This window comes from Motacilla alba, chromosome 4A (genome assembly GCF_015832195.1).
Source record: "Motacilla alba alba isolate MOTALB_02 chromosome 4A, Motacilla_alba_V1.0_pri, whole genome shotgun sequence".
In the NCBI taxonomy this organism is placed as follows: domain Eukaryota; kingdom Metazoa; phylum Chordata; class Aves; order Passeriformes; family Motacillidae; genus Motacilla; species Motacilla alba.
Genome location: NC_052045.1, coordinates 5,563,159 through 5,587,149, shown reverse-complemented (window position 1 = coordinate 5,587,149; position 23,991 = coordinate 5,563,159). Strand labels below are relative to the sequence as shown.

The 23,991-nt window shown below is 54.5% G+C and overlaps 2 protein-coding genes across 5 annotated transcripts in view; both read right to left on the bottom strand.

The window, feature by feature from the left end:
- Positions 1-14,117, bottom strand: part of EFNB1 (ephrin B1) — a 48,525-nt gene extending 34,408 nt beyond the window's left edge. Inside the window, exon 1 of the mRNA XM_038164773.1 lies at positions 13,888-14,117. Coding sequence (XP_038020701.1) covers positions 13,888-14,003 — 116 coding nt within the window. The 5' untranslated portion in view covers positions 14,004-14,117. The remainder of the gene's footprint in view (positions 1-13,887) is intronic.
- A 4,285-nt stretch (positions 14,118-18,402) lies between these two features.
- LOC119695214 lies at positions 18,403-22,830 on the bottom strand. Of its 4 annotated transcripts, none has more exons than XR_005255095.1 (5): positions 22,776-22,830; positions 21,218-22,631; positions 19,217-19,401; positions 18,857-19,025; positions 18,403-18,630 (listed from the first exon to the last, which is right to left on the bottom strand). XR_005255095.1 is itself a non-coding variant. In XM_038123226.1 (4 exons), exons 1-4 carry the CDS (start codon positions 22,142-22,144, stop codon positions 18,627-18,629), a joined length of 678 nt encoding a protein of 225 aa, XP_037979154.1. In that variant the 5' UTR covers positions 22,145-22,823; the 3' UTR covers positions 18,403-18,626. The 4 variants fall into 4 exon arrangements, 1 of the variants encoding a protein (XP_037979154.1); XR_005255094.1 differs by having other exon boundaries at positions 21,218-22,020; positions 22,503-22,823; XR_005255093.1 differs by having other exon boundaries at positions 21,218-22,823.
- Positions 22,831-23,991: the final 1,161 nt, after the last annotated feature.

Sequence of the window (23,991 nt, the reverse complement as noted above, 5' to 3'; positions counted from 1 at the left end):
TCAGGGAGCTGCCCGGGGGGAGGAAGGTGGGATGGAGCCAGGCCCTCCTGGCCGCCCATGGGCTGCCAGCAGCCATCTCCCCTTTTCCTGAGCTTCAGCCACTGCTTTCACCATCTGAACAGGAGCTCCGGTTGTTGGAGTTCAGTTAAGACACGCACACAGGGCTCCACACCAGGACACGGGCAGTGATGGGGATGGAGAGCACCAGGAGGAACCGTGGCTGCACTCAACAGGAGGTGAAAAAATGCCCTTTTCCTGAGGAAATGAAAGAGCTGAGCCCGGAGCTGAGCGCGCCGAAGGGGGCCGGTGCCCTTTCTGCCGGTGTCTCTCAAAGTCTATCAAAAAGTCCCATTTACATCAAAATGCCCTTCCAGACATGCTTCGATTTTACTTTTCCCCTTTCATCTCCGTCCCCCTCCCGCCCCACCTCGCAGCCGCATTGTCCTCGCAGCACCAGGAGCGGGCCGAGCGCGCTGCCAGCGGGAAAGGAACAGGAGAGAAAGAAAAGAGCTGGAAACTAAGAGAGAAGCCGGAATCGCTCCTGGTCCCGCTCCAGCGGGAGCTGTGACCCCATCTCCTCTTGCCTGCTGCTTGGCGGCCGCCCCGGGGGATGGCGCTGGCTGTGTCCCCTCCGCGGGGACGGGGACTCGCTGCCCCAGCCTCCGCTGTCGCCCGGGGCTCTACTCAGGCTCCGGTGGCCACAGACTGTTTCACTGAGCTTCAGCAAAAGCCCCGAGCAAGGGCTACAGGAGCCACCATCCTGCTCTGCTGTCCCCGGCCAAGCACCCTGCTCCCAGCACCGAGGACACTGGTGGCACTGGGAAACCCCGACACAGCACTCTGGGCTTGGTCACGACTGCACATCCCAACTGGCAAGGAAACAGATCGAGCATAAATGCTTCACTCTGCAGATGAGCCTTTAAAATGCCAGGGGAGCTGGAACACTTCCACAGGTGCCAGCGCCAGACTCTGCTCTGCCCCAGCCCTGTCCCACCTGTCCTCCTCCAGCCATTTGGATTTACTGAGCTGTTTCGTTCCCCAACCCTGGCCCCAGCAGTGCCACATCCTTCCCTCACTTTTTCAAGCCCCTTAAAAGCAGAAGTGCTTTCCCCAGCCTGCCGGATGGACACACAAGCCCAAGACTGAAATCTGCTCCAGGTTCCAAGTGCAAATGAGGTTTAAGTGCAGTTTAACCCAGTAAAGCCCAGCACTAGCAGTGCACAATCCAAATGCTGCTCACCAGGCTCTGTCCACCTTGCCTGACACAGAGCTTTTCCAGTCCTCCTGTCCTATTGTCAGCGTCTATTTTTAACCCCCAGCATTATTTCTCCCTGCGTGACTTCAGACACTCTCTGGGGACGAGGTGGAATTGCTGAGCTGGTTCCAGGCAAAGTGACTCAACTCTCACCTTCAGAAGCCACACAGGAATCAGAGAAGTAAATTTTCCCCCATTCACATTTTCCTTTCTCTTTCCCTCCAAGCTCTGTCTGGGGCTGAAAGCAAGGAAAGCTGCAGGGAAAGCCTGCGTCCATCAGCAAGAACATGTGGCAATGCCATTTTCCTCCCTTTTCTTCCCTGGTACCTTTGTCATCAGCTGGATTTACCTTGGGAAAATCCTGCATCAACTGCTGGCGTATACAAAGGTTAGAATGGCAACCCTAACACAGGTGTTATGAGCAGAGCTCTGAGCTGCCAGGCACAGGGAATCTCACGCAGAGAGGCACCATCCCGGCAGAAGGGAGGGAGCAGCATTCCCCTCGCGGGGCCCTGGGCCGAGCGCCGGTGCCGACGCTTCATTGCTCCCTTTGAGCTGGTCCTGCCGGCGCCGCAGAGCGGTAATTAAGGAGAAGGTCAGCAGCGAAGCCCTTCAAGAATCTGTCCCTTCAGGGGAGTATCCAAACAACCCCACCATTTGCTACCTTCTAATTCCTAAAGCGCACAAGCCCAACGCCGATCCAACGCCAACCCAACGCCGAGCACTCGGAGATGCCTCATGGAATGAGGGATGCGTGTGCTGCGTCAGCCAGATGTTGACATTATTTGGCATTAAGAGCCAATAAATAATCATTAATGCTGCTGCAGCAACCAGGCTCTCTGCAAGAAAGCCCAGATGCCAAAAACGCCGTGTTTACGGCACAAGGAGAGGCAGGATCCGGGAGAGCCGCCTGCCGTGCACAATGCAGCCGGCGCTGCCAATTCCATGCGCATCCCAGTCCCTCAGCACTTGGTGCTCCTGAAGCTCCAGCTCAGGGGCTGGCAGAACTGGGAGAGCCCCTGCGAGCCAACCTGCTTCCACAGCCACACAGGATCACAATGGCCACCAGAAGCTCGGGTGACATCAGGAGCCATTACACTCTGAGCTGTCTGACACTGCTCCAGCCAGCCCTGTTTTTTGGGATGACTCCCTGCTTTCGCTCACTGGAGCTGGCAGGACGCTGGAACACACACAGCCCCGGAGACAAGGGGAGGCAGCATCTGGAAGCAATTATCCCAGCACTCTTGTATCTGTCACCCACTCCTTTTGTAAGGAACCATTCCCAGTATCAGCAATCTCTCTGTCATAAACCAGGAAAGGGATTTTACCCCTCATCCCAGTGCGGCAGTGGAGACTTTCCTGATGTAGGGCAGGGTGGGCAAGGTTCCTCCTGCCAGGTCACAGGAGAACTGGGCACAGCAAGGACAGGCACCTGTAGGCACCTTCAGGAAGAAGCCCACTCAGATAAGGAATACAACAATTTGCCTCCTTTGCCTGTGCCCTGGTATGATGCTGGAGCACTTTATACTTCTTATTTTGATGCCCCAAAAACCTCCAACTGTTTTACAGGCATGGATGAACTTCTGGGAGCTCTGTGGGATGGTACCCATGCCTCCAACGCACCTCGTGCAATTCCATCCTCAAACCATGTGCTCCATCCTAAACCAACACGCCTCCAGCCTCAAACCATGTGTTTCCATCCTCAACCCACGTGCCTCCATCCTCAAAGAGGAAAAACAAGGAGGAACAGGCCTTGTCAAGGAGAGCAGGAGCCAGGAGGATCCCACAGCCCTTCCTCACCACCCTGAACACCCCCTCCCCAGGCTAGGTAGCCCCTGCATTCTCCTCATCCCACACCATGCTCAGGGACAACATGTAGCTTGCATCCCAAAAGGAAAACCCAGCCAAGAAAGGCTGGCCGATGGGCACCAGGGCTTTTTCAGCTGGCTGACACATCCAGAAACTCCCCAGCACCTCAAACAGGGGCACCCCCACCCACCTTCCCGAACCCACGAACTCCACACGCAGCAGAGGGAGGTGGCTCACGAAGACTTTCGTGCCTCTCTTGGATGTTATGAAACCAGGCAGGGAGCATGAAACTGCCTGCCGTGGGTGGGAGCACCCAGGGCTATATGGAGAGCCCGGAGGATTCCTCCGTGGTCTGGGAAAGCACGTGGCTCCCCCGCCCCGCACACACCCTCGCAAGGTGGGTTTTCCTTCTGGAGAGACTGGGTGAGCACAAATACCCAGCAGAGCCCCACATGAAGGGGGTAATTAGGGAACAGCACCCAGCACTCACCAAGTCAGAGCAGAGATCAAAAGCAGAATCCAGCATTAATCCTCACCAGGATCGGGAGCTGCTCCTGGGAATGGACTCCTGTAGGACACCCCCCACCAATCCCTGCATCTCAGAACCACTCACTGAAGGTAGGGAATGCCAAGCCAGAAGGCAAGAGAAGCAGGCTTTCTTCCATCTCCTACTCCCAGCAAGTCTTCCTGTAGCTCAGGGAAGTGAAATAAAAAGAAGGAAAATAGGAAAAAGCTCTTCTACTGCCATTAAATGAGCAGCAGGCATGAAGCTCAAAGGATGGAGCAGAGAGAGAGGGCTGGGGGTCCAAGAAGCACAAGGGACCCTCCTCTCCCCTTTCCCCTCTCTCCACTGCTTTGCCAGAATGTTGCTGCTTCAGTTATTTCAGTAATTAGTTGAGCCCAGGCACTGCAAATGGGGGGCAGGGGAAGGGGGGCACAGGGAAAGGGGGTTGCAGGAAAAAGGGGGCACAAACGGGCTGGGATGCACAGCCAGATCTCAGCCTCCCAAAATTTCCATGAAAGAAGAATAATACAAATATTAAACCCAAACACAGCTGAAGGGGAAATTCCAGCTGCCTCCAGCCCTTCACACCTCCAAGCGCCTTCCTGAAACCCCAATCCAGCCAGGCCTCCTTGGCCCAGTGAGAGGGGAGGAGGCTGTGCATCCCCAATGGCACTGGGACAGCCTTTCCCACCTCCAGGGGAAGCATCTCCATCTCCTCCTCCTCCTCCACACACGCTGCGAAGGAAGCTGGGAACAATGGGATGCGCCAGTGCCAGCTCCAGCAGGGACGGACACTCATGGACCACCCACCTGACTGCCCAGGGACAAGGGACAGGCTGGGAGGGACAGCCCGGAGCAGGGGGCACAGGCAACTGCCAAGACCCCCTCCCTTCCTTGGTGTGAGGGGCAGCTCCCTGTCCTGGTGACATGGGGGGGACACGAGAGGGACACAGGGAATTCAGCAGCTGCAGGCTGTGGTCACTGCGGGAGGGAATGTGCAGAGCTTCCCCATCTTCCCCCACCCCAGCTCTTCCCACAGGAGAGGGGCTGCTGGCTGAGCCACGGGCCAGACCTTCCTTTACAAAAATAACATTTCATCTTTTTTTTTTTTTTTTTAATTTCTTCTTTTGAAATAATTGACTAATTGGCTGAGCCCCAGGTCCGTGCTGGGAGTGGATCCCAGGTCTGCTCTTGCATAAAGCATTTATTAAAGACATCACAGGAGGACAGGAGAGGAGAGGAGGGGAGGGGAGGGGGGCCAGGCAGAGCCTGGCAGGCCGGGGCGGTGCCCAGAGCACGCTGGAAATTTCCCATCGCACCCAGAGGGAGGAAGCCCAAAAATTAATCCTGATCATCCCCCGCAGCACAGCTCTGCCCCGAGCAGGGCCTGACTCAGCCGGGATGGGCATCACCCGGGGCGGGCATCACCCAGGATAGGCAGCACTCAGGGAGGACACCCCAGTCCCAGCACCCTCAGAGCGGGGCTGCGAGTACGTGAAAGAGAAGGGGTCCCCCTCCTCTCCTCCCTTTAATCCCCAGCCCCAAAGCAGAGCCCTTTCAGGGGAAAGTGTAATGCAATACCTGGAAAATTTCTCCCACCCGTTCTCCGCTGTCGGCTGCCAAATTTAAAACATATTTGCTGCCTGGCCTTGAAGAAACGTAACCTGCTGCCCAATTCCAACACGTTCATTCTTTGGGGGGCAACAAAAAAATTCACAGAGCCACTGGTGGCTCCTCTGTTTACTCCCCACAGCCCTTGGGGCTGGGAGCTGCCCAAAAGCTGCCTGGGAGCCTTTGCCAGCACACACCAGAATGCCAGCAAAGAACAGGAGGGAGGGAGCCCTTGCACAGCAAGAGGTCTTTAAGTCGATGTCCACGAGCCCTGAGAACCAGCTGAGGGTGCCACCAGACAAAAGCCCTTGGAATATGCAACACTGAGAGCAGTACAAAACTCTGGAGCATGGGGAATAGGCAGGAACCTGCAGGGACAGGATCCTCACTCCTAAGTGGAGCCACCCCATCTCCCCTCACAAGTGGAGAACCAAAGGAGCAGGTGAATGCACACACAGCCCCATCCCTCATCCCACCACCCCAGCTCCTCACCAGGAGGAATTTTCTGGCAGGCCAGGGTTTCGAGGGGAGGCTGGAGCAGTGGGAAGGGGCTGGGGGAGGGCACAATGTGTTTAGCAGACTGAGCGATCCGACAGGGCCCATTAAAGGAAACAATTTGTAATACAATAATTATTATGTCGTTTCTCTGGCCTCTTTCCTAAGCCTCCCTTTAAACAGTTTGAGGCTTGAGGGGCCTCTAGAAAGCAGAAATCTGTGGGGCTGAGGATGCTCCAATGTCTACATGTGCCAGGATGAGGAAGATGGGATGGACATACGGAACAGACACTCGCTTGAAGCTCTCCATGAAATGGGAGCTCGTCCTGGTTTGCTCAGAATCCTTGAGGAACAGACAGAACAAAGAGGAACTGCCGCTCGCCAACTGCAGGGGATCATCAGCAGATAAGGGTTCTCTCTGGGAACACCACTGCATGTGGATCCATACTTGCTCCAACCTGGAGCGAGGCCGGGCCCCGCGGCCACTCCAGCTCGGCTTTTCTGCTCTGAAGTTCTCGGCCACACATCTGAAGAAAGCGGCAGCAGCGAACAACAGAGCGAGAGCAAGCAACACAAATCCCCGGGATAATGAGCCCGGAGGAGGGAGACGGTGGGCTCTGTCTGAGGAGGGAGCAGTGCTTTTATTGGAGAGGCCTAAAAGGGCTATAAATCCTCAGATTCAAAGGCGAACTCAAGCTCTTTCAAGTCGGAGGAAGGCCTGGGATGTGTCAGCTGGGAGGACTAACCACGCCGCGTCCCCTGCTGAAGTGGCCTCTTCAGCAAAGCCGCGGAGCAGCCCGGGATATTACACCCAGATCCTTTCCATATGCTCCCGGCCGGCCGCAGGCAGGGCACGACGGCATCGCTGCCGGCACCGGGAGCCGCCCGACCCCCCGCACAGGAACACCGGCCACCCCGCCTTAACGGGGGTGCCTTTGTGCCCATCCATTCCCCTTCCAAACCCCACTGAGGATCTGCCCCCCGAAATCCCAGTGGGAGTAGGGGGCTGCGTCCCTCCCTCTCGCGTTTGGCTGCGATACTACAGCAAGCCCAGACAAAGAGCACGGAGCCCGGCACCAGCGCATCCCTGCATCCCTCCGCATCCCGAGGCTGCCAGCCCTGCCTGCCAACCCGCACGCCAGGCCGTGCTCCCACGTTTCAGAAATCCATTAAAAGGGAAAAATCGGTGGCAAAGAGGAGACGGCGCCGAGCCTCAGCCCTGCGCGAGCAACCGCAGACGCTGCCCAGCCTAATGAGAAGGAAAACATGGACACACTCTGGGATCAATGGGAATGGTGTAAGGGGGTTTATAGCTCATCAGCCATGAAAAGGCACTTTGCTTTTCCCAAAGTATCTACTCAGAAGAGGTGGGATAACAAAAGACAGGCAGGGCAGCTGTTACATCCTAGTAGAATGCCAGGGGCAAGGAAAGGGACTGCTGGGAAGTGGGATGTTCCTGTCCCATCACCAGCAGTGGCGCAACCCTGGGTGCCACCAAAACCAGCCAGGACCCTAAACTAGGGAGCTTCCCAAACTCCGACCTGAAGGTGCTGGGACAGAAGGAGCTGGGACAGCTTGTGCAGTGTCTCCCAAGTATCCCACCCTGGCACCTCCACGCTGGCACCAGCAAGGGCCAATCCATGTCAAACCAGGTGACTCCAGGCTTCACACCACAGCCCAGCCCCAGCAGACATGACACACGTGCGGGCACAGCACCACAGAGGGACAGAGCCTTTGAAAAACACCAAGGGGAGCTCACGGCTGGACACCAACCAAAGCCCCGGCTCTGCCCTCACAAAGCCCCCCTGGAAAAGCCGGGTCTCATGGCCTCAGAAAGGGCAAGCAGCCCACCTGGGAAGGGCTGGCTGCGGGTAGGAAAAGGTTATTCCCGAGCAGGCGAGCCAGGGTTATAAATAGCTGGCATTTTTGAAGTGCAGCTGCTCAGCTCAGCTCAGCTCGGCCGGGGCAGCACTGCCACGCCGGCACCTGAGCCGGCTCGGATCCCGCCCGGGGGCTCCGGCAGGGAGAGCTCACAGAGAAGCCACTGCTCACTGCAACACCACCAGGAACCCCCCAAACCTGTCCCCTCATCCTCCAGGGAGGAGGGACTGGAGGCCCCCGAGCCACGCTCCGGGGACTGCCCGCAGACTGCACTCCAGCTCCAGCAGAACCTGCTCCACGGAAGGGCAGGGGCCAGGAAAACCCCACTGTGCACAAATCCAGCCTCACCGAGCAGGACGTTTAGTCCTGGCTTGTCCGACTCCTCTGGGACCAAGCCTGGACAGGCTGGGGGAGCCAGGAGTGCCAGGACTCCAAGGCTCAGCCGTGAGCAGAGCACTGGGGCTCCAAGCAGGGTGGGGATCCTGACACTCCATGAGCCCAGTACCACTGCTCCAACCACAGACAGGATCCCAAGGCTCCGGCACAGCCACAAGCTGAGCTCTGGTGCTCCAGCTGCAGATGCAATCCAGAGGTTCCAGCACAGCCCTGAGCAGATCAGCAGGGTTATACAACAGATGGGACCCCGACGCTTCAGCACAGCCGTGAGCTGGTGATCAAGGAGGAGACAACTCACAAGGGGCAAGAAAACCCCTCCCGAAGGATGCCGGGACTGCACCGACCCTCTCCACAAGCAGGAGGACCAGCACCACCACCCCCCCTGCTCTCCGGAGCAGGATTCTCCGCCACACCACCCGACCCAGAGCAAGGGATGGGAAGGGGAAAAGCAAGGAGCCCAGCAAGGAGCTGGGCTCTCCCTCAGCCCTGCACAACAAAAGCCCCACAGCCCGGCCGCGCATTCCTGCCCAGATGTGACGCCGCGATAGCGCCGAGCGAGTCCTGCTCCTGCTCCCTGATCCCAGCAATCATTAATTAGAGACAGAACGGAATCAGCTTTGTTTCTCCCCACCCTATTCCAGCTGCCAGACTCCAAGTAGCATGTGCTACTGATCGCTCCAAGATGTTTTCCCACCGGAGTCCAGCACTCCTTGGGCAGACAGGCTCCCCAGCAGCACGGCCACTGCTGCGCCAAGGACAGGGTGCCCTGCCACAGGGGCAGCGAGCACAAAGCTATGGGAAAGCTGGGGGGAAGCTGGGACATACAAATCCTACAGGGAAACAAGGGATCATCCCCACTGCTAAGCCTCTGGTTTATAGGGGACAATCCAAAAAGCTCCTGAAGGACGTCATGCAAGGGACTACTCGTGCACTCCGCCTCTTCGCAACCCCACGATCCCTAAAAACACGGACAGGGCTTGGGGGGACCCCTGAGCCCCCAGTGAAGCTGTTTGGGGGAACCCCTGAACACCTCGTGAAGCTGCCCAGAGGGAACCCCAGCTCACCTGGCCACACCACCAAGGGCACAGGCACATCCCGCCCTGCCACATCCAGCCGGTCTGGGATGAGGATTCAAGAGCACAGCTGAGACCCCAAAGCGACACAGGAGCCCAGGTGCAGCAGAGGAAAGCAGCTCCTGCCAGCCCCCTGCCAGCCCTTCCCAGTCAGAACTGGCATGGAAGGCCCATGGAAGCCCCATCTAGCCCCACTGCCAGGCGGATCCAAGGAGCTGCAGCAGCTGTTTTGCTCCGGAGAAAGCTCCGGCTCCTTTTACAATCAATCAGCCACCCCATCACGGCTCTTTTTTTCTTTTAAAGGAAGCAGTTAAATCCATTTTATGGAATCCAGCGGTATTTACCCTGCTACTGCAAGAGCCGCAGCCCTGCCTTCCCTTTTTTTTTTAATTTAAGTTAATGAAGTCATTCCCAAACGACCCGCAAGGAGCCCTGGGTGCTCCTTTCCCCGGCAGAGGCACAGGGAGAATGCCTGCGGTGAAACGTGGGCTGGGCACAGAGGGTTCTGCCTTGTGGGGAGCAGGAGCTGGGAGGGCTCCCAAAGGCCTGGCACCCAGCAAAGGGTCCCCCCCCTTCCAAAGGGAAACTCCAACTGGAAAACAGGCTGTCCGGGCTTGCTTTGCCCAAGCCAGCCTTTGGAGATGAAGCAAAGCCCAGGAAAGGCCCGGGTGCACATAGGGGTTATGGGATTCTTGATGGGAACACAGAATCATAAATCCTGGAATGGCTTAGGTTGGGAGGGGACCTTAAAGCCCATCCAGCCTCACCCCCCCCCGACACCTTCCACCAGCCCAGGTTGCTCCAAGCCCTGTCCAACCTGGCCTTGGACACTTCCAGGGATCCAGGGGCAGCCACAGCTTCTCTGGGCACCCTGTGCCAGGGCCTGCCCACCCTCACAGCCGAGAATCTCTTCCCAATATCCAACCTAAACTTTCCATCTTTTTAGTTTAAACCCACTCTCCACCTTTCAGCCTCAGGAAGGGGGAGTGTCCACAAGTCAGAAATTACTTTTAATTAAAAATAAGCAGCGAGTTTTCCCTATTGCCTAAATCCTGACATCGCAAGCGCCTCCTGCGCCCACGGCTCCTGTAATTCCATTCCATCTGCTCCGACAAGTGCGAGCCCCCTGCTCCAGAGCTCCAGGCCAGCCTTTCCCCTCGGAAACAGCCTTCCCACAAGCACTTTGTCCCTCGTAAAACGGCATTAAAAGAGGCAAAGATCTGCCAGGCTTCAACCCCAGTGCTGACAGAATTCCATGGGACACCATCATGTCATTAAAGGCAGAATAAAAATACCACGAAGGATTAGACTTTTGTCTGGGTTTTTTTTTTCCTCTTTCCCTCACCTTTTTTTTTTTCTTAAATAAATGCATTTATTTGGTTTTTAACAAGTTTGGAACTGAGCAAAACTTTCTGGAAGGGGAAGAGGGAAAAGCAGAGGCGAAAGGAGGCGTTCTCCGGAGCAGCGTGGATGATGTGTCCCATTTCCCCCACCTCCTTATTAAAATACTTTCTGGGGAGGCGAATTCCAGCCTGAAATGAATTTTCCAAACCATATTTTATTAGGAATGTTTCCCTTTAACGGTCGGTACAGGAGCCCACCAGGGTCAATATTTCTCCCAAATTACAGCCGAGGGAGTTGAGAAAGGATTTAGCCAGAATTCCTCTGGCAATTCCCGGCTGTCCAAGGAGAGCACGCTCCCACCGCCCCCGGCTGCGCAGCAAAGGGGACGAGTAAATCCCAGAAGCACTTTCCCCAAAGCCCCCCTTGGACACGATGGAATAAATTAAACCATATTGCCTCTGCAAGCCCCCTTCCAAAGGGCTCTGCAGGCATCCCAGGGAAAGCTCACTCCGAGGGTGAGCTCATCCCAAGCACAGGTTTGAGACAATTATCACTTTTTCCAACAAAACCGTTCCTAGGCCTGTTTTTTTCTCTTTCAAGACCCAGCATCCTCGCAGTGGGAAGTGGGTGATGATTTCATCTCTGGCTTTGGGACACACACCCAGGAGCCGACCTGGGCTTCCCAACCCAGCACACAGCTTAAGCCTGGCTTAACTCGATTAGGAAATCGTTCCATCTATCGGATGTGTTATCAGCATCCCTCTGATAACACCAGGAGCCCCAGACTTGCTGGTGGAGAGGGAGCCCACGGCTCCCAGCTGCCCAGAAAGGGCAGGAAAATATTTTCCTTATTTACAGCAATCGCGCTGAGGCTGGCCGGGCCCGGAGCGCCACGCTTGCTCCTCGGATTCGTTGGAAAATTCCACTTAGCTGTGTTATTTTTAAAGGCTTTAGCTCTCTTTACTCTAAAAACAAGAGTTAAAGCTCAGCAGAATGGGATGGGGGCTGGCACAGCCCCGGCATTGCCCCAGGAAGGGGCTTGGAAGCCCAAGTACAGTGGCGAAGGGTTTTTACGGATCTATCTGGACGATAATCCCAATCCATCCAAGAGCATGAGCTTTCCTCCAGCTGGAGCCGGACTTTGCCCAGCACACCAATCCCCAGACTGGTTTCCTCAGCTGGGTTTGCTGGGAGCGGCCGTGAGGAGGCTCTGGCCGATGCCACGCAGCCGGCACAGCTCGGAGCCGGGAGAGAAAGCGACGGATCCCAAAGACGGATCCCGGACACGAGGATCCGGGGTCGCTCCGCAGGGGCACAGGCTGGAGGGATCTGAGCGGGATCACGGCCAGGCCCCGAAAGTCCCCACCAAGGCAAAACACTTCCATGGGTTTTGCCCGTGCATGTCCCGGCAGAGGCATTTCTGGGTGGAAACGCCGACGTTTCGGGCGCCTCTCGCTCTCTCCTGTCCCTGTGGGGATACAGGGATGGGGAAGCACCCACAGGAGCAGCCCCACACGGGACGGCACATTCCCAGAAAGCTGGGTCTAGGGCAGACAACCTCTGAGCTCAGACAACCAAGAGCAGGCAACCCCCGAACTCTAAACTCCCGGAGAATGGAGAGTGGGCAACCACCGAGCTCCAAAGCAGGGTAGAACTGAGGGTGGCAAAGCACCACGCTCCAAACTGGGGGAGGAAAAGCACCACGCTCCAAACTGGGGGAGAACTGGGGGTGGAAAAGCACCGAGCTCCTAAATGGGGGAGAACTGAGGGCAGACAAACACCAAGATCTGAATTTGGGGAGAACAGAGAGCGGGCAACCAACAAGCTCCAAACTGGGAGGAAACTGGAAGCAAACAAACTCGGATCTCTGATTTGGGGGAAACCAAGGGTGGACAACCCCAATCCCTGAATTCAGAGAGAATTGAGAGTGGGCAACCACCAAGATCCGATCTGGGGGAAAACCGAATCCGGACAAGCTCTGAGCTCCGAACTAGGCGTGCTCCAAAGGCCAGAAAGGCTGAGCCCCAAAAACTGGGAACAGAAAACCACCAAGCTCCCAGTTCGGGAAAACCAAGGAACCCCTCAAGCTCTCCCTGGGCAGGGAGGGACATCTCCAAGGCCACCACTCCAGGGCTCAGCGGGAAGTCCTGGAGTGTCACCCCTGTGCCAGCCAACGGCCACGGCCTCCTCCCAGCTTCCCAGTCCTCAGGAGCTTAAGGAAAACCCAGGATGAGGAAGGGAAGAGGGGTGACATGGCATCCTCCAGCACCAAGCCGGAGCCGCCTCCACCTCCAGCTGCCTTTTCCCAAATAAAAACTCAGTTTTCTGGAACCAATTTGCCTGCCCCTCACCAAGCTCACGAATCCAGCGGGGCAATCCCTGAGGGAAAAGGCTCTCTCTGCTCCCAGCCAAGTGACACAACTCCCAAAGAAAGGAAAGGAAAAACACTCGGAGGAGAACGAAGTGACGGAGCCGCCGTCCCGGCGCTTCCAGAGCTGGGGACACGCAAAGTGTGCCTGCAAAGTTCCTTTTTCCCCACCAAGAAACCGAGGAAATAAACATTTGGTTGGAATACGTGTCCAGGCAGGAAGGTTGTCCAAATTGTTTCGGTTCTTTCCAACCCTCAAAAACTCTTTGGATTATTTTTGGGTTATTTTTTACCTTGAGACGTGTGGTGAGGGAAAAAAAAAAAAAACCAGCAGGCTAAAAGCAGGAATTTTTTGAATGAAAAAAAGGGGTAAGATAAATAAACATTCTATGATCTACAAGATAAAGCTGAACAAGGGCCACCGACCCATCCTGACCACCAGCCCCGGCGTAAGGGCGACCAAACACCCCCACTCCTCCTCCTCCTCCTCGCCCTTCATATTGTTCCTGCACGGCAGCCGAGTCCATATCCAGAGATTGATATAAAAATATATAAATTTATAGAATTTAGGTGGCTCTACAGGCGGAGCAGCCCCACCGCCCGCTTTGTTCGGACCCAGCCCGAGGTGGGGGCGGAACGAATCTCCTCGCTTTCCTCCGCGGCTGATTTCGGATGAGAAAACCCAGGAAAAAACAATAATAATGATAATAAAAAAAAAGGTAATAAATCCAAACGCTGGAGGGAACCGGCGATCCGCGAGGGAAAAAAAAAAAAAAAAAAAGAAAAAAAAAAGAGGCGTGAAAAAAGAAAAAAAATTTAAATCAAGAAACAAAACGTGGTTTTCAAAAACAAAAACGGATTTCAAGAGAGGAAAAGCTGCGAAAAGTGAAAGCATAGTTAAAAACGGGGAGGAAAAAAAGGCAGAAGGTTTTGGGGGTTTTTTGGTACGAAAAGCAGCGCGGCGCCGCGGGTCCGTCCTCAGCCGGGGGTCGCTCCGTTCGCCGCCCGCAGCCTCCGGGCGCGATTTTACCCTAAAAACCTCGCTGTTTCCCTCGAATTCGCGTTTAGAGCGCGGTTTCGGTGCCTTTTTCCCCGCGGGGGGTGCGAGGCGCGTCCCTCCCGACCCCCCCCCTTCTCTCGCCGCACGTACTTGGGGTTCGCGGAGCTCCACGACACCGGCTCCAGGCTCTTGGCGAGCGGCGCGGCGAGGCGGCACAGGGCCAGCAGGACACCCAGCAGCCACCGCCCGCCGCGGGGCCGCGCCATCGTCCCTCGGCGGCGGGACGGGCCGGGCGTCAGGCGCCCATCACGCTCCGCCGCCGCCTCCTCCCGCTCCGCTCCCCACCCGCCGCCTCCGCCCGCCCCGCACCGACTGAGGCGCCGCCCGCCGCGGCAGCCGCTCTACCCCTCCGCGCAGGCAGCGGCGCGGACAGCCCGGACGGGCGGCCAATGGCTGAGCGGAGCGGGGGGGGCCTTGTGGGAGGGCACGCCCATTGTGGGTTCTTAAGGGGAGCGCGGAGGATTTTTGCTTTTTTAACGCCCCCCCCCCCGCTTGCCGCCCGTCGCTACCGGGTTACCGGGGGAGGTGAAGAGGCGACAGCGTTGGGGACGAGCTGGCAGAGCGCCGGTGTGGGCGCCGCACCGAGCCGTCCCCATCCCCGCCGAGCCCGTCAGCCCCCCGCTGCGCGCCGCGCTTGGCCTCGCCCTCCCGTTCAGCCGCGATCCTACAGCGCCCCCCAGCGGACGCTGCCGGCTATGCCCGAAGCGGCGGCGGCACCGAAATAGTCCCGAAATATTCCCAAAATATCCCCAAAATGTTCACAAAAACATTCCCAAAAACATTCCCCAAATAGTCCCAAAATATTCCCAAAAATATTCCCAAAAATATTCCCAAAATATTCCCAAAATATTCCCAAAAATATTGCCAAAATATTCCCAAAATATTCCCAAAATATTCCCAAAACCGAAATATTCCCCAAAATCCCCAAAATTGGGAGGGATTAAAAGTGTTCCACCGCTTTGGGAGGTTTTTTTTTCCAGCGGATTAGAGGTTATTTAAATTTTTAATTTAAGAAAAATTAATTAAGTTTTTCTAATTTTATTTTATTTTATTTTTTCTACGGTTTTCCAAAGGTTTTGTTCATTTTCCCCCATTAAAAAAAAAAAGATTTTTCCACTTCTTCGACCTTTTGGGTTGTCTGAAAGATTTTTAAATATTTTTACTTTTTTGAAGGGTTTGTTAAAAGATCATTCAATATTTTGGGGCTTTTCCAAGGGCTTTTAAAAAATGTTTACTTTTTTGAGCATTTTTCAGTTTTTTTAACCTTTTTTCTGTTTTTTTAAAGATTTCTCAATTCTTTTTACTTTTTTAGAGGTTTTTTAAGTAATTTCTGACTTTTCTGACTTTGTTTGAAGATGTTTTTGAAACTTTTGGAATTTTTTAAGCATTTAAAAATATTTTTCCTTTTATCTTTTTTTAAAGATTTGGAAGGGGTTTTTTTACTTTTTTACAGGGTTTTAAATTTTTTTTCCCAATTTTTGATTCTATAAACTTTTTTATGTCGTTTTTCAGTTTTCTGATTTTTTTGTCAAGTACTTTGACTTTTTGCCGTTTTGTATTTGCTTTTTAATTTTTGAAGGTTTTTATTTTTTGAAGTTTTTTTTCATTTTTAAAGCCTCAAAAACATTCTTGATTTGTTTTCTTCTCTGGTGTTTTATAGGGGGGGTTTAAGCTTTGGGAGATTTGGGATGGTTTTTAGGTGGTTTTTTTTTTAGATTTTAAATTTTTTTTCCTAAGTTTTCTTATTTTTTTAAGTCTTCTGAACTTTTTTCAACTTTTTTTTAATTTATTTTTCATTTCCAGAATTCTCCGGAGCTTTTCTTCCTTAATTTCTTTTTAACTTTTAAAAATTTTCTTCTATTTTTGAGGGATTTTGAGGTTCTTTTAAAATGTTATTTACAGTGAGCTTTTTATTTCCATGGCATTTTTTTTTTAATGTGTTCTGGACTTTTTGGAGTTTTTATAATTTTTGATGGGTTTTTATTTGGTCCATGAGGAGGGAGGAGCCAAAATCCAGAATTAATTCTCTTCCTGTTAAGAAAATCTTTGGAGTCACTTCACTTTCTATTACAAGAACAATAATAAACCCCTTTGGAGTTGGTTTAATTTCTATTAATAAAATAAAAACAAAATAAAATAAAACGCCCTCCTGAGTCTGTTCACTTTTTATTAAGGAAATTTTAAAAAAAACCCTCAAGCCAGTTCCTTTCTGTTACAAAAATAAACCAACAAATTTTGGTGTCGCTTTCATTTGTGTTGAGAAAATTGAAAAACAAACAAAAAAGTCACTCTGGAGTACAAAAATAAACCAAACCCCCCTCCCCGAGTCCCTTCGGTTTTTATGAAAATAATTCAAATTAAAGCTCAAAAATTTTAAAAAATGGTGGAGCCAGTTCCGTTTCTATTGAGAAAATAATAAAAAAAGTATACAATCGGGGTCAAATTGGCTCCATATCAATAAAATTTATTAAAAATTGAGGTTTTAAGTGTAATTCTTCTGTCTTTTCCATGAAAACCCCAAGCTGGGGGTGGCACGTGGGGTGTGGGGCTCCCTGGGCACGGTGAGCAGTGGGATTTGGGCTCTTGGAGCCATCCTGATCCAAAGGAGAGGGAAACACCTGAGGAACGAGGAGAAAAAACATCACAAAATGTGAATTTTTTAATATATTTGGGTGCCCAGCTGTGTCCTGGGAAAGGGGCCTTGCATTCCTGCCTGCTCCCTGCCCGTTCCTTCTTTCCCTGCCTGTTCCCTGCCAATTCCCTGCCCATTCCCTGTCTGTTCCTTCTTTCCCTGCCCCGTTCTCTGCCCATTCCCCCTTCCGTGCCTGTTCCTGCTCTCCTGCCCGTTCTGTTCCCTGCCCCTTCCCTACATGTTCCCTGCCCCGTTCCGTGCCCATTTCCTCTCTCCCAGCCCATTCCCTGCCCATTCCCTGCCTGTTCCATTCTGTGCCCATTCCCTGCCCGTTCCCTGCACATTCCCCCTTCCGTGCCTGTTCCGTTCCCTGCCCGTTCCCTGCCCATTCCCTGCCCCATTCCCTGCCCGTTCCCTGCACATTCCCCCTTCCGTGCCTGTTCCGTTCCCTGCCCATTCCCTGCCCGTTCCCTGCCCCGTTCCCTGCCCCATTCCCTGCCCGTTCCCTGCCCCGTTCCCTGTCCCGTTCCCTGCCCCATTCCCTGCTCCGTTCCCTGCCCGTTCCCTGCACATTCCCCCTTCCGTTCCCTGCCCGTTCCCTGCCTGTTCCATTCTGTGCCCATTCCCTGCCCGTTCCCTGCCCCATTCCCTGCACATTCCCCCTTCCGTGCCTGTTCCGTTCCCTGCCCTTTCCCTGCCTGTCCCCTGCCCATTCCCTGCCCATTCCCTGCCCATTCCCTGCCTGTCCCCTGCACATTCCCTGCCCCGTTCCCTGCCCGTTCCCTGCCCCGTTCCCGTTCCCGTTCCCTGCCCCGTTCCCGTTCCCGTTCCCTGCCCGTTCCCTGCCCGTTCCCTGCCTGTTCCCTGCCCGTTCCCTGCCCGTTCCCTGCCTGTTCCCTGCCCGCTCCCTGCCCGTTCCCTGCCTGTTCCCTGCCCGTTCCCTGCCCCGTTCCCAGCCCGTTCCCTGCCCATTCCCTGCCCATTCCCTGCCCGTTCCCTGCCCCGTCCCTTGCCCGTTCCCTGCCCGTTCCCTGCCCGTTCCCTGCCCCGTTCCCTGCCCGTTCCCTGCCCCGTTCCCTGCCCGTTCCCTGCCCTGTTCCCTGCCCGTTCCCTGCCCATTCCCTGCCCGTTCCCTGCCCGTTCCCGTTCCCTGCCCGTTCCCGTTCCCTGCCCGTTCCCGTTCCCTGCCCCTCCATCCCCGCCGCTGACACCAGGCCCCGTTGCCATGGCGATGCCGCTCTCCCGGCTCCGGCTCAGGTGGGGCTCGGGAGCCCGGGAATCCTTTGGAAAGGAGGAGGAGGATGATGCCCCCACAGCTGCCCTGTGCCCAAACCCCCCCCGCCCGGCCAGGAGAGCACAGGATCCCTTTGGGAACACTTTGGGATCAGACGCCGTGGCCTCGCCCCAGTGGGATGTGGATCCTTGGGATGAGGGAGGTGGAAATCCCTCAAGGATCCCAAAGGAGCAGGCGACTGAGCCGGGCACGAGCTTCCAAAGGTCACCTCTTCACGGAGAGTGCCACGGCACAGCCACGCCTGGCACGCCAGGAAAAACCCGGATTGTGGCCTCTGCCCGCCCCGGAACGCGCCAGCAACACCAAACCAAACACTCGTGAGGTGGGAGAGGCCCCGTGGAACGGGAACGGGGCTCTCCCAGGGCAGCGGGACACCTTGGAGGGGTGTGAGAGTGGGAAAACTCCTTCCGAGCCCTCCTGGTGCTGTCCCAGCAGGAAACACCTGCCCAGGGAAGCAGAGCACCTGGTTTTCCCACCAGACACGGGAAGGAATTGGTGGTGACCAACCAGGGCTGGTTCAGGGATTAAAAAAAACCCAATAAATTAAATGGGAAATGGTTCCATGCCTCAGGTGCACCCATGACAGCGGGATCTGGGCTGGGCTCCAGGTGGGAGAAGGAATGGATCCATATCCTGGGGGCTCCGAGCAGGTCCAGGGCACCACAAACCCCATCCATGCCCAAAATCCCAGGCCGGGTGGATGATCCTTGTGCTTCCATAAGGAGTTACTGGGATTTCCACCTCCCTTCCCTTTTCCTGGGTCTGGCATGGACATTCCCACGTGGATGTCAGGAGTTTTGGGGGACTCGGCTCCCACACAGCTCCGTCCTGGGGTGCTGCTCCAGGCTCCCATTCCACGAGGGATCCAAGAGCCACGCACAGACCTGGTGTTCCCCAGAGTCCTCACCTGCAAATGGTGAGGGACAGGAAAGGACATTGTTGAATTCCCAAATTCTTCACCTTTTTGGGGCCCAGGAGCTGCCTCATCCCCAATCCATGCCCTCTTCCCACAATTCCTGCTGTGCCCTTCCCACACCATGTGGATTCCGGACTCTTGGCTTCCCTCTCCTCTCTCTTCACCTTGAAACCTCATTAAAACATTTTTGGGGATGGTCTGGGTGATTTTCCCTTACCTGCTCCATTCTAAAAGGACTGGACTGGTGACACCCGGCGTCATTCCCAAAATTCCCGGCTCTCCCACCTCCCTCCCTGCTGGCAGAGTCTCTCCGATCCCAATCAGCCCCTCATCAAGTGATGAGCTGCAGCCCAATGTATTCCACAGCCACTTCACATTTAAATTACCTGAGAAATTTCAGAGCAGGGAAAAAAAAACAAAAAAAAAAGAGAGAGAGAGAAATGGGATAAAACAAAGGAAAAAAAAAAAAAAAGAAAAAGAAAAAGAAAGATTCGGCTGAACACCAGGAAAAAGTGCTTAGTGCAGAAATCCGGGGGATGGTTCCCCCAGGAAAGCGTTGGAGTTATTTAAAACTCACCTAAATAAAACATCGGTGGGGAATAAACTTCTCTCATCCCACAGGCACCGTGGGACCAGGGAGATATTCCCCCTAAGTGTTTTGTAGGATGAAAGGGATGAGATCCCACCGGGCTGGCACGTGGATCCCCAACACCCTGGCGGAGGCACAGCCCCTCTCCCTGGAAAGTGCTTTTCCAAGGAGCCCTGCTGAGATGGGACCAAAATTCGTGATTAACCCAAATTTCTATAAAACAAAAAAAAAACAAAAACAAAACTAAAACAAACCAACAACAACAAAAAAAATCCTCACAAAAACCAAATTTTTTTTAAAAAAGGGATTTTTTTTTTTTTAATGGAATGCATGGAGACATCCAAAGAGCCTTGCACCCATGGAATAACAGCCAGCCAGGCAGGATGGGTGCCAGGGAAGCCAAGAAATCAGAGCATCAAAACCAGCAATGAAGGTGATGTCAAGGATTCGCCTTTCCCGTGATTTATCCCATCATTCCCGCGCTCAGGCTCCGGGAATCTTGCACCTTCTGCAGATGTGCTGCCTGATTAAAATGATGCAACATTTTTTGCTGGCTGTGTCATAGGATTTCAATTTTGAAAAAAAAACCCATTTTCCACCTGGAAATCCGGGCGCTTCCCACCTGCCCCAAGGGGAGAGGGAAAGGGGGAGCTGGGAGTGTTTAATCCATGGGGAAAGGATGGAGCAGGGAAACGCAGCAGCACGAGGCCGTGGGGCTCCAGAGGAACATTTTTATGGGGCTGAGAAGTCGCTGCATAATAGGCTGGGGAAGGAAGTATTAAAATCTTTAACCGGTTTTCAGAGCCGCAATAATTAAGGTGTTGCAAGCTACAATTGCCTGGAAAAAAAAAAAATCCAAAGGCAGGGAATAAGATTTTTATCGCTTGCAGAAGTGGCCACTCATGGATTTGGGGTTTGAAAAAAAAAAAATTAAAGAGAAAGAATAAAACCCTGCAAGAAAGGGGAAAATTCAAAGGTGGCTGAAAAGGGGCTGGGCTGGAGATGGAAAGTGGGAGCTGGGGGAGCAGCTGGGAAGTCAGGGAAGCATTGTCTGCAGTCCAGCACTTTAATCATGAGCTTTAATGGAACTGGAGTAGAGGTTTAATCCTAAACATCCTCACTGGAGCAGCTCCCTTTCCTCCGGACCTCTGGGAAGGGAGGAATATTGGCTGCAACGAATGAGGCCACAGAAATGGGTGAGAGAGGCTGAGCCCTCCTGGCTCTGCTTTCCTGCCGCTCTCTGGGACAGGACACATCATTCCCCATCTCCAGCTAATCCATGACTTTGGCTGTGCCCTGGGAAAGACAAAGGGAGAGGGAAGGAACAACAAAAACAACAAGAAAAATCCCTGGCAGGCAGCTGGTGCCGCCCTAAGCGTGGACAGAAGGCAACAGAGAGGTCCTGAGCATCCCAATATTCCCAGAAAACCAAGCAATGCATCCCAAAAACCCCACCAGAAGCGAATCCGCTCACTCTTGTAAGAACAAAGGTGAGACGTGCAGGGGAGCTGCCTTCAGCTCTTTGACCACTATTGTTGAAAATATCAGGAAAATGCCTCAAATTGGCTGGAGAAGGAGCAGCCCTGAATGGCACAGTGGGAGATTACAAGATTATGGTGGGGAAACAAATATATATATATATATATATGTGTGTGTGTGTGTGTATGTAATGTTTTAGACAGATATGTGGGTATATATGTATTGGTATATATTTATATGTGGGTATATATGGATTTTATGTGTTTATATGTGATATAGGAATGTTTGTATTTTAATATGATTATATACGTATATTTTACATACGTTTATGTAAGTTTTTATATATATTTATGTGTGTGTATATATATATGTATATATATGAGGTAGCAATATATCCATTCACGCAGAGCTTGCTGGAGGAGGCGGGAATATCCAAGGGGACACTGCCGAGGTCACTCCTCAACATCTCTCTTAATGACCTGCAAAAGGCACCCCCGGCTCCTTAATGACCTGGCAGCGAAGATAAGCAGCTTGTCGCTGGAATTCCCGCTGAAATTCCCGCCGCCATCCCGGTGTGCGGGGCCGGCCGTCCTTCCACAGGCAGGGAGACATGAAAGGGGCCTGAAGAGCCAGAAAGGAGCGCAGGAAACGCCATGGTTTTGTTCGCGGGGGAAAATAAATAAATCCAATCGGGTCTATCTGGGGCGAGCGATTAAAAAGTTGTCGGAGCGGGAGAGCGGCGGCGGCACCTCGGGAAAATCCGGGGGGGTTAATATGCAGCTATGCCGCAGCTCTCCTCATCCACCTCTCCCAGGGAAAGCACAAAGTGCATTTTCAGGTCAGCGAGCCAGAGGAAGAAGGAGAAGCCCCAAAAAGGAGCAGAAGCTGGAGGAATGCTGTGTAAGCTGAGATTTTCAAACACACGGATCTGTTTTCTTTGGAGCGGCAGCGGCCGGGGGAAGTCGCAACTGCAGACAAAGCTCCCGCAGGGTTCGAACGCCGAAGGAAAAGCGGGGCAGGTGGCAGAGGAGCGGGAGGTGACCTGGGGCTGTGTCCTACCCCAGGGGCGGTGCCGGGAGCCCGAGGCTGCGCCGGGACACGCGGCTGCCGATGGATGCGCCCGAGGCATCGCCGCTCCCAGGGCCGCTCCATCACCTGCCGTGGCCTCTGCTCCTCGGCCGGGGTGGAAAATCCAAGTGTTGCTGTCCCCAGGATGAGATCTGCTGTCCCCAGCGTCAGACCCGCTACTCCCAAGGCCGCATCTTCCATTCCCAGTGCCACACCCGCCATCCCCAGGGCCGGACCCGCCATCCCTACGATGAGACCATCCACTTCCAGTGTCGCAATTTCCATCCTCAGCGTCACAACTTCCATCCCCAGGGTCAAACTCACCATCCTCAGGGTCAGACCTGCCATTCCTAGGGTCACAACTCCCATCCCAAATGTCAAACCTGTTCCCCAGTGCCACACCTTCCATTCCCAGTGCCAGTCCTGCCATCCTTAGGGCCAGATCTCCATTCTCAGGGTCACACCTGCCTCCTCCTGTGTCCCATCTCCCATTCCAAGGGTCACACGTGATACCCAGTGCCACACCTTCAATCCCCAGCGCCAGGGCTGATCCCCAGTGTCACACCTTCCATTCCCAGCGCCAGTCCTGCCATCCTTAGGGTCAGATCTCCATTCCCAAGGTCACACCTGCCTCCTCCAGTGTCCCATCTCCCATCCCAAGGTCACACCTGATCCCCAGTGCCACACCTTCAATCCCCAGTGCCAGGGCCGATCCCCAGTGTCACACCTGCCATTCCCCAGAGTCCCACGTGCCATGCCCAGGATCAGAGCCAGTACCCCGGTGTGACAGCAGGTTCCTGCCGGCTGTCTGCAGAGGTTGGGGAATGCCGGCTGCGGCCACACGGGCACGGTGCTGCTGTAAGAGGGAAGCGTAGGGAGAGGGGTTGCATGGGCCGAGCTCTCCTCGCAGCTCCAAGCGACGGGCAGCCCCCGGGGCAGGGTCCCGCGGAGCTCCCGGCACGTCCCCACCCGCGTGGCCCGAACCAGCCGGTGATCTCACGTGAATGAGCTCAGAGCTGGCTGCGTCCTGCCAGGATTTACATGGGAGGCTCCAGAGAGTCTGAGTGTACTCACAAGCCTCCCGCCGAGAGCCACAGCTCTCCCCGAGGGGAGGAGGAGCGGGGCTCCCTTTCCTGCTTCCCCACCCTGCCCTGCCAGCTCCGGCTCCTGGCAGCCGGCCTGCTCCGGGCGGCCCACGCTGCTTCCCGGGCGGCTGCGGGAGCCGGGACAGGGAGATCCAGCCCCCCTGGACCCCTCGCTGCTGCACCCCTGTGCCCTGCACTCCTGCAATCCTATAGCCCTGCACTCCTGCAATCCTATAGCCCTGCATGCCTGTATCCCCGTGGTCCTGAATCCACGTGGCTCTGCATCCCTGTGTTTCTGCATCCCTGCATCCTCAGTCCAGCACCCACACACCCCTACACTCTTGTAGCCCCTGCATCCCTGCTATCCTCTGTCACTGTGCTCTGCATCCCTGTATCCTAAATCCCTACATCTCTGTGCCCCTGCATCCCTGCATCCTGTCTCCTCTAATCCCCTGCATCCCCACGCCTGCACATCTGCACCCCTGCACTTGTATTTCCTGTCATCCCCGTGCCCCTGCATCCCTGTGCCCCTGCCTCCCTGGATCCTGCAATCCCCTGCATCCCTGCCTCCCTGGATCCTGCATTCCCCTGCATCCCTGCCTCCCTGGATCCTGCAATCCCCTGCATCCTGTGCCCCTGGATCCTGCAATCCCCTGCATCCCTGCCTCCCTGGATCCTGCAATCCCCTGCATCCTTGCCTCACCCTACACCCCAGCATTCCCTGCCATCCTGCTCCCCTAATCCCAACATCCCAACACCACCACATCCCTGCACCCTTATATTCCCACACCCCATCCCGACCTCCCAGCACCCAGGAGGGGATCCCAGCTTCACGCAGAACACAAGGCTCTGGAATCCTCCCATTCAGGTGGATCATGGCTGCACGATTCCCACTAGGATATCGCTCCATGTGGGTTTTGGGGATGTTTTCAGCCCCGTGGTGCCGCTGAAGGCTCCCTGTGCAGAGCAGGATGGGCTGAAAGGCAGAAGAGGAAAGTGGAGAAATTCACTTTTATCTCCCAGCAATCACAAAAAGGGATAAACTGAACATCCTGAGCAGTTGCAGCGCTGCTTTTGTGGGGCTGGTAATTTGTGACAGTGAAGATCACTGGAAATATCTTAATTAATGTT

What these genes read in the sequence shown, in the direction of transcription:
- LOC119695214 (XM_038123226.1), bottom strand. Translation starts at nt 22,144, where the DNA reads ATGGGAGTTGTGACCCTAGGAATGGCAGGTCTGACCCTGAGGATGGTG. An exon ending in CTCCCGGCACCGCCCCTGGG is followed by an intron (nt 21,329 to 21,766) that starts GTAGGACACAGC and finishes CTGGCTCTTCAG; the next exon opens with GCCCCTTTCATGTCTCCCTG. An exon ending in CTGCTTATCTTCGCTGCCAG is followed by an intron (nt 19,402 to 21,217) that starts GTCATTAAGGAG and finishes CCATCTCAGCAG; the next exon opens with GGCTCCTTGGAAAAGCACTT.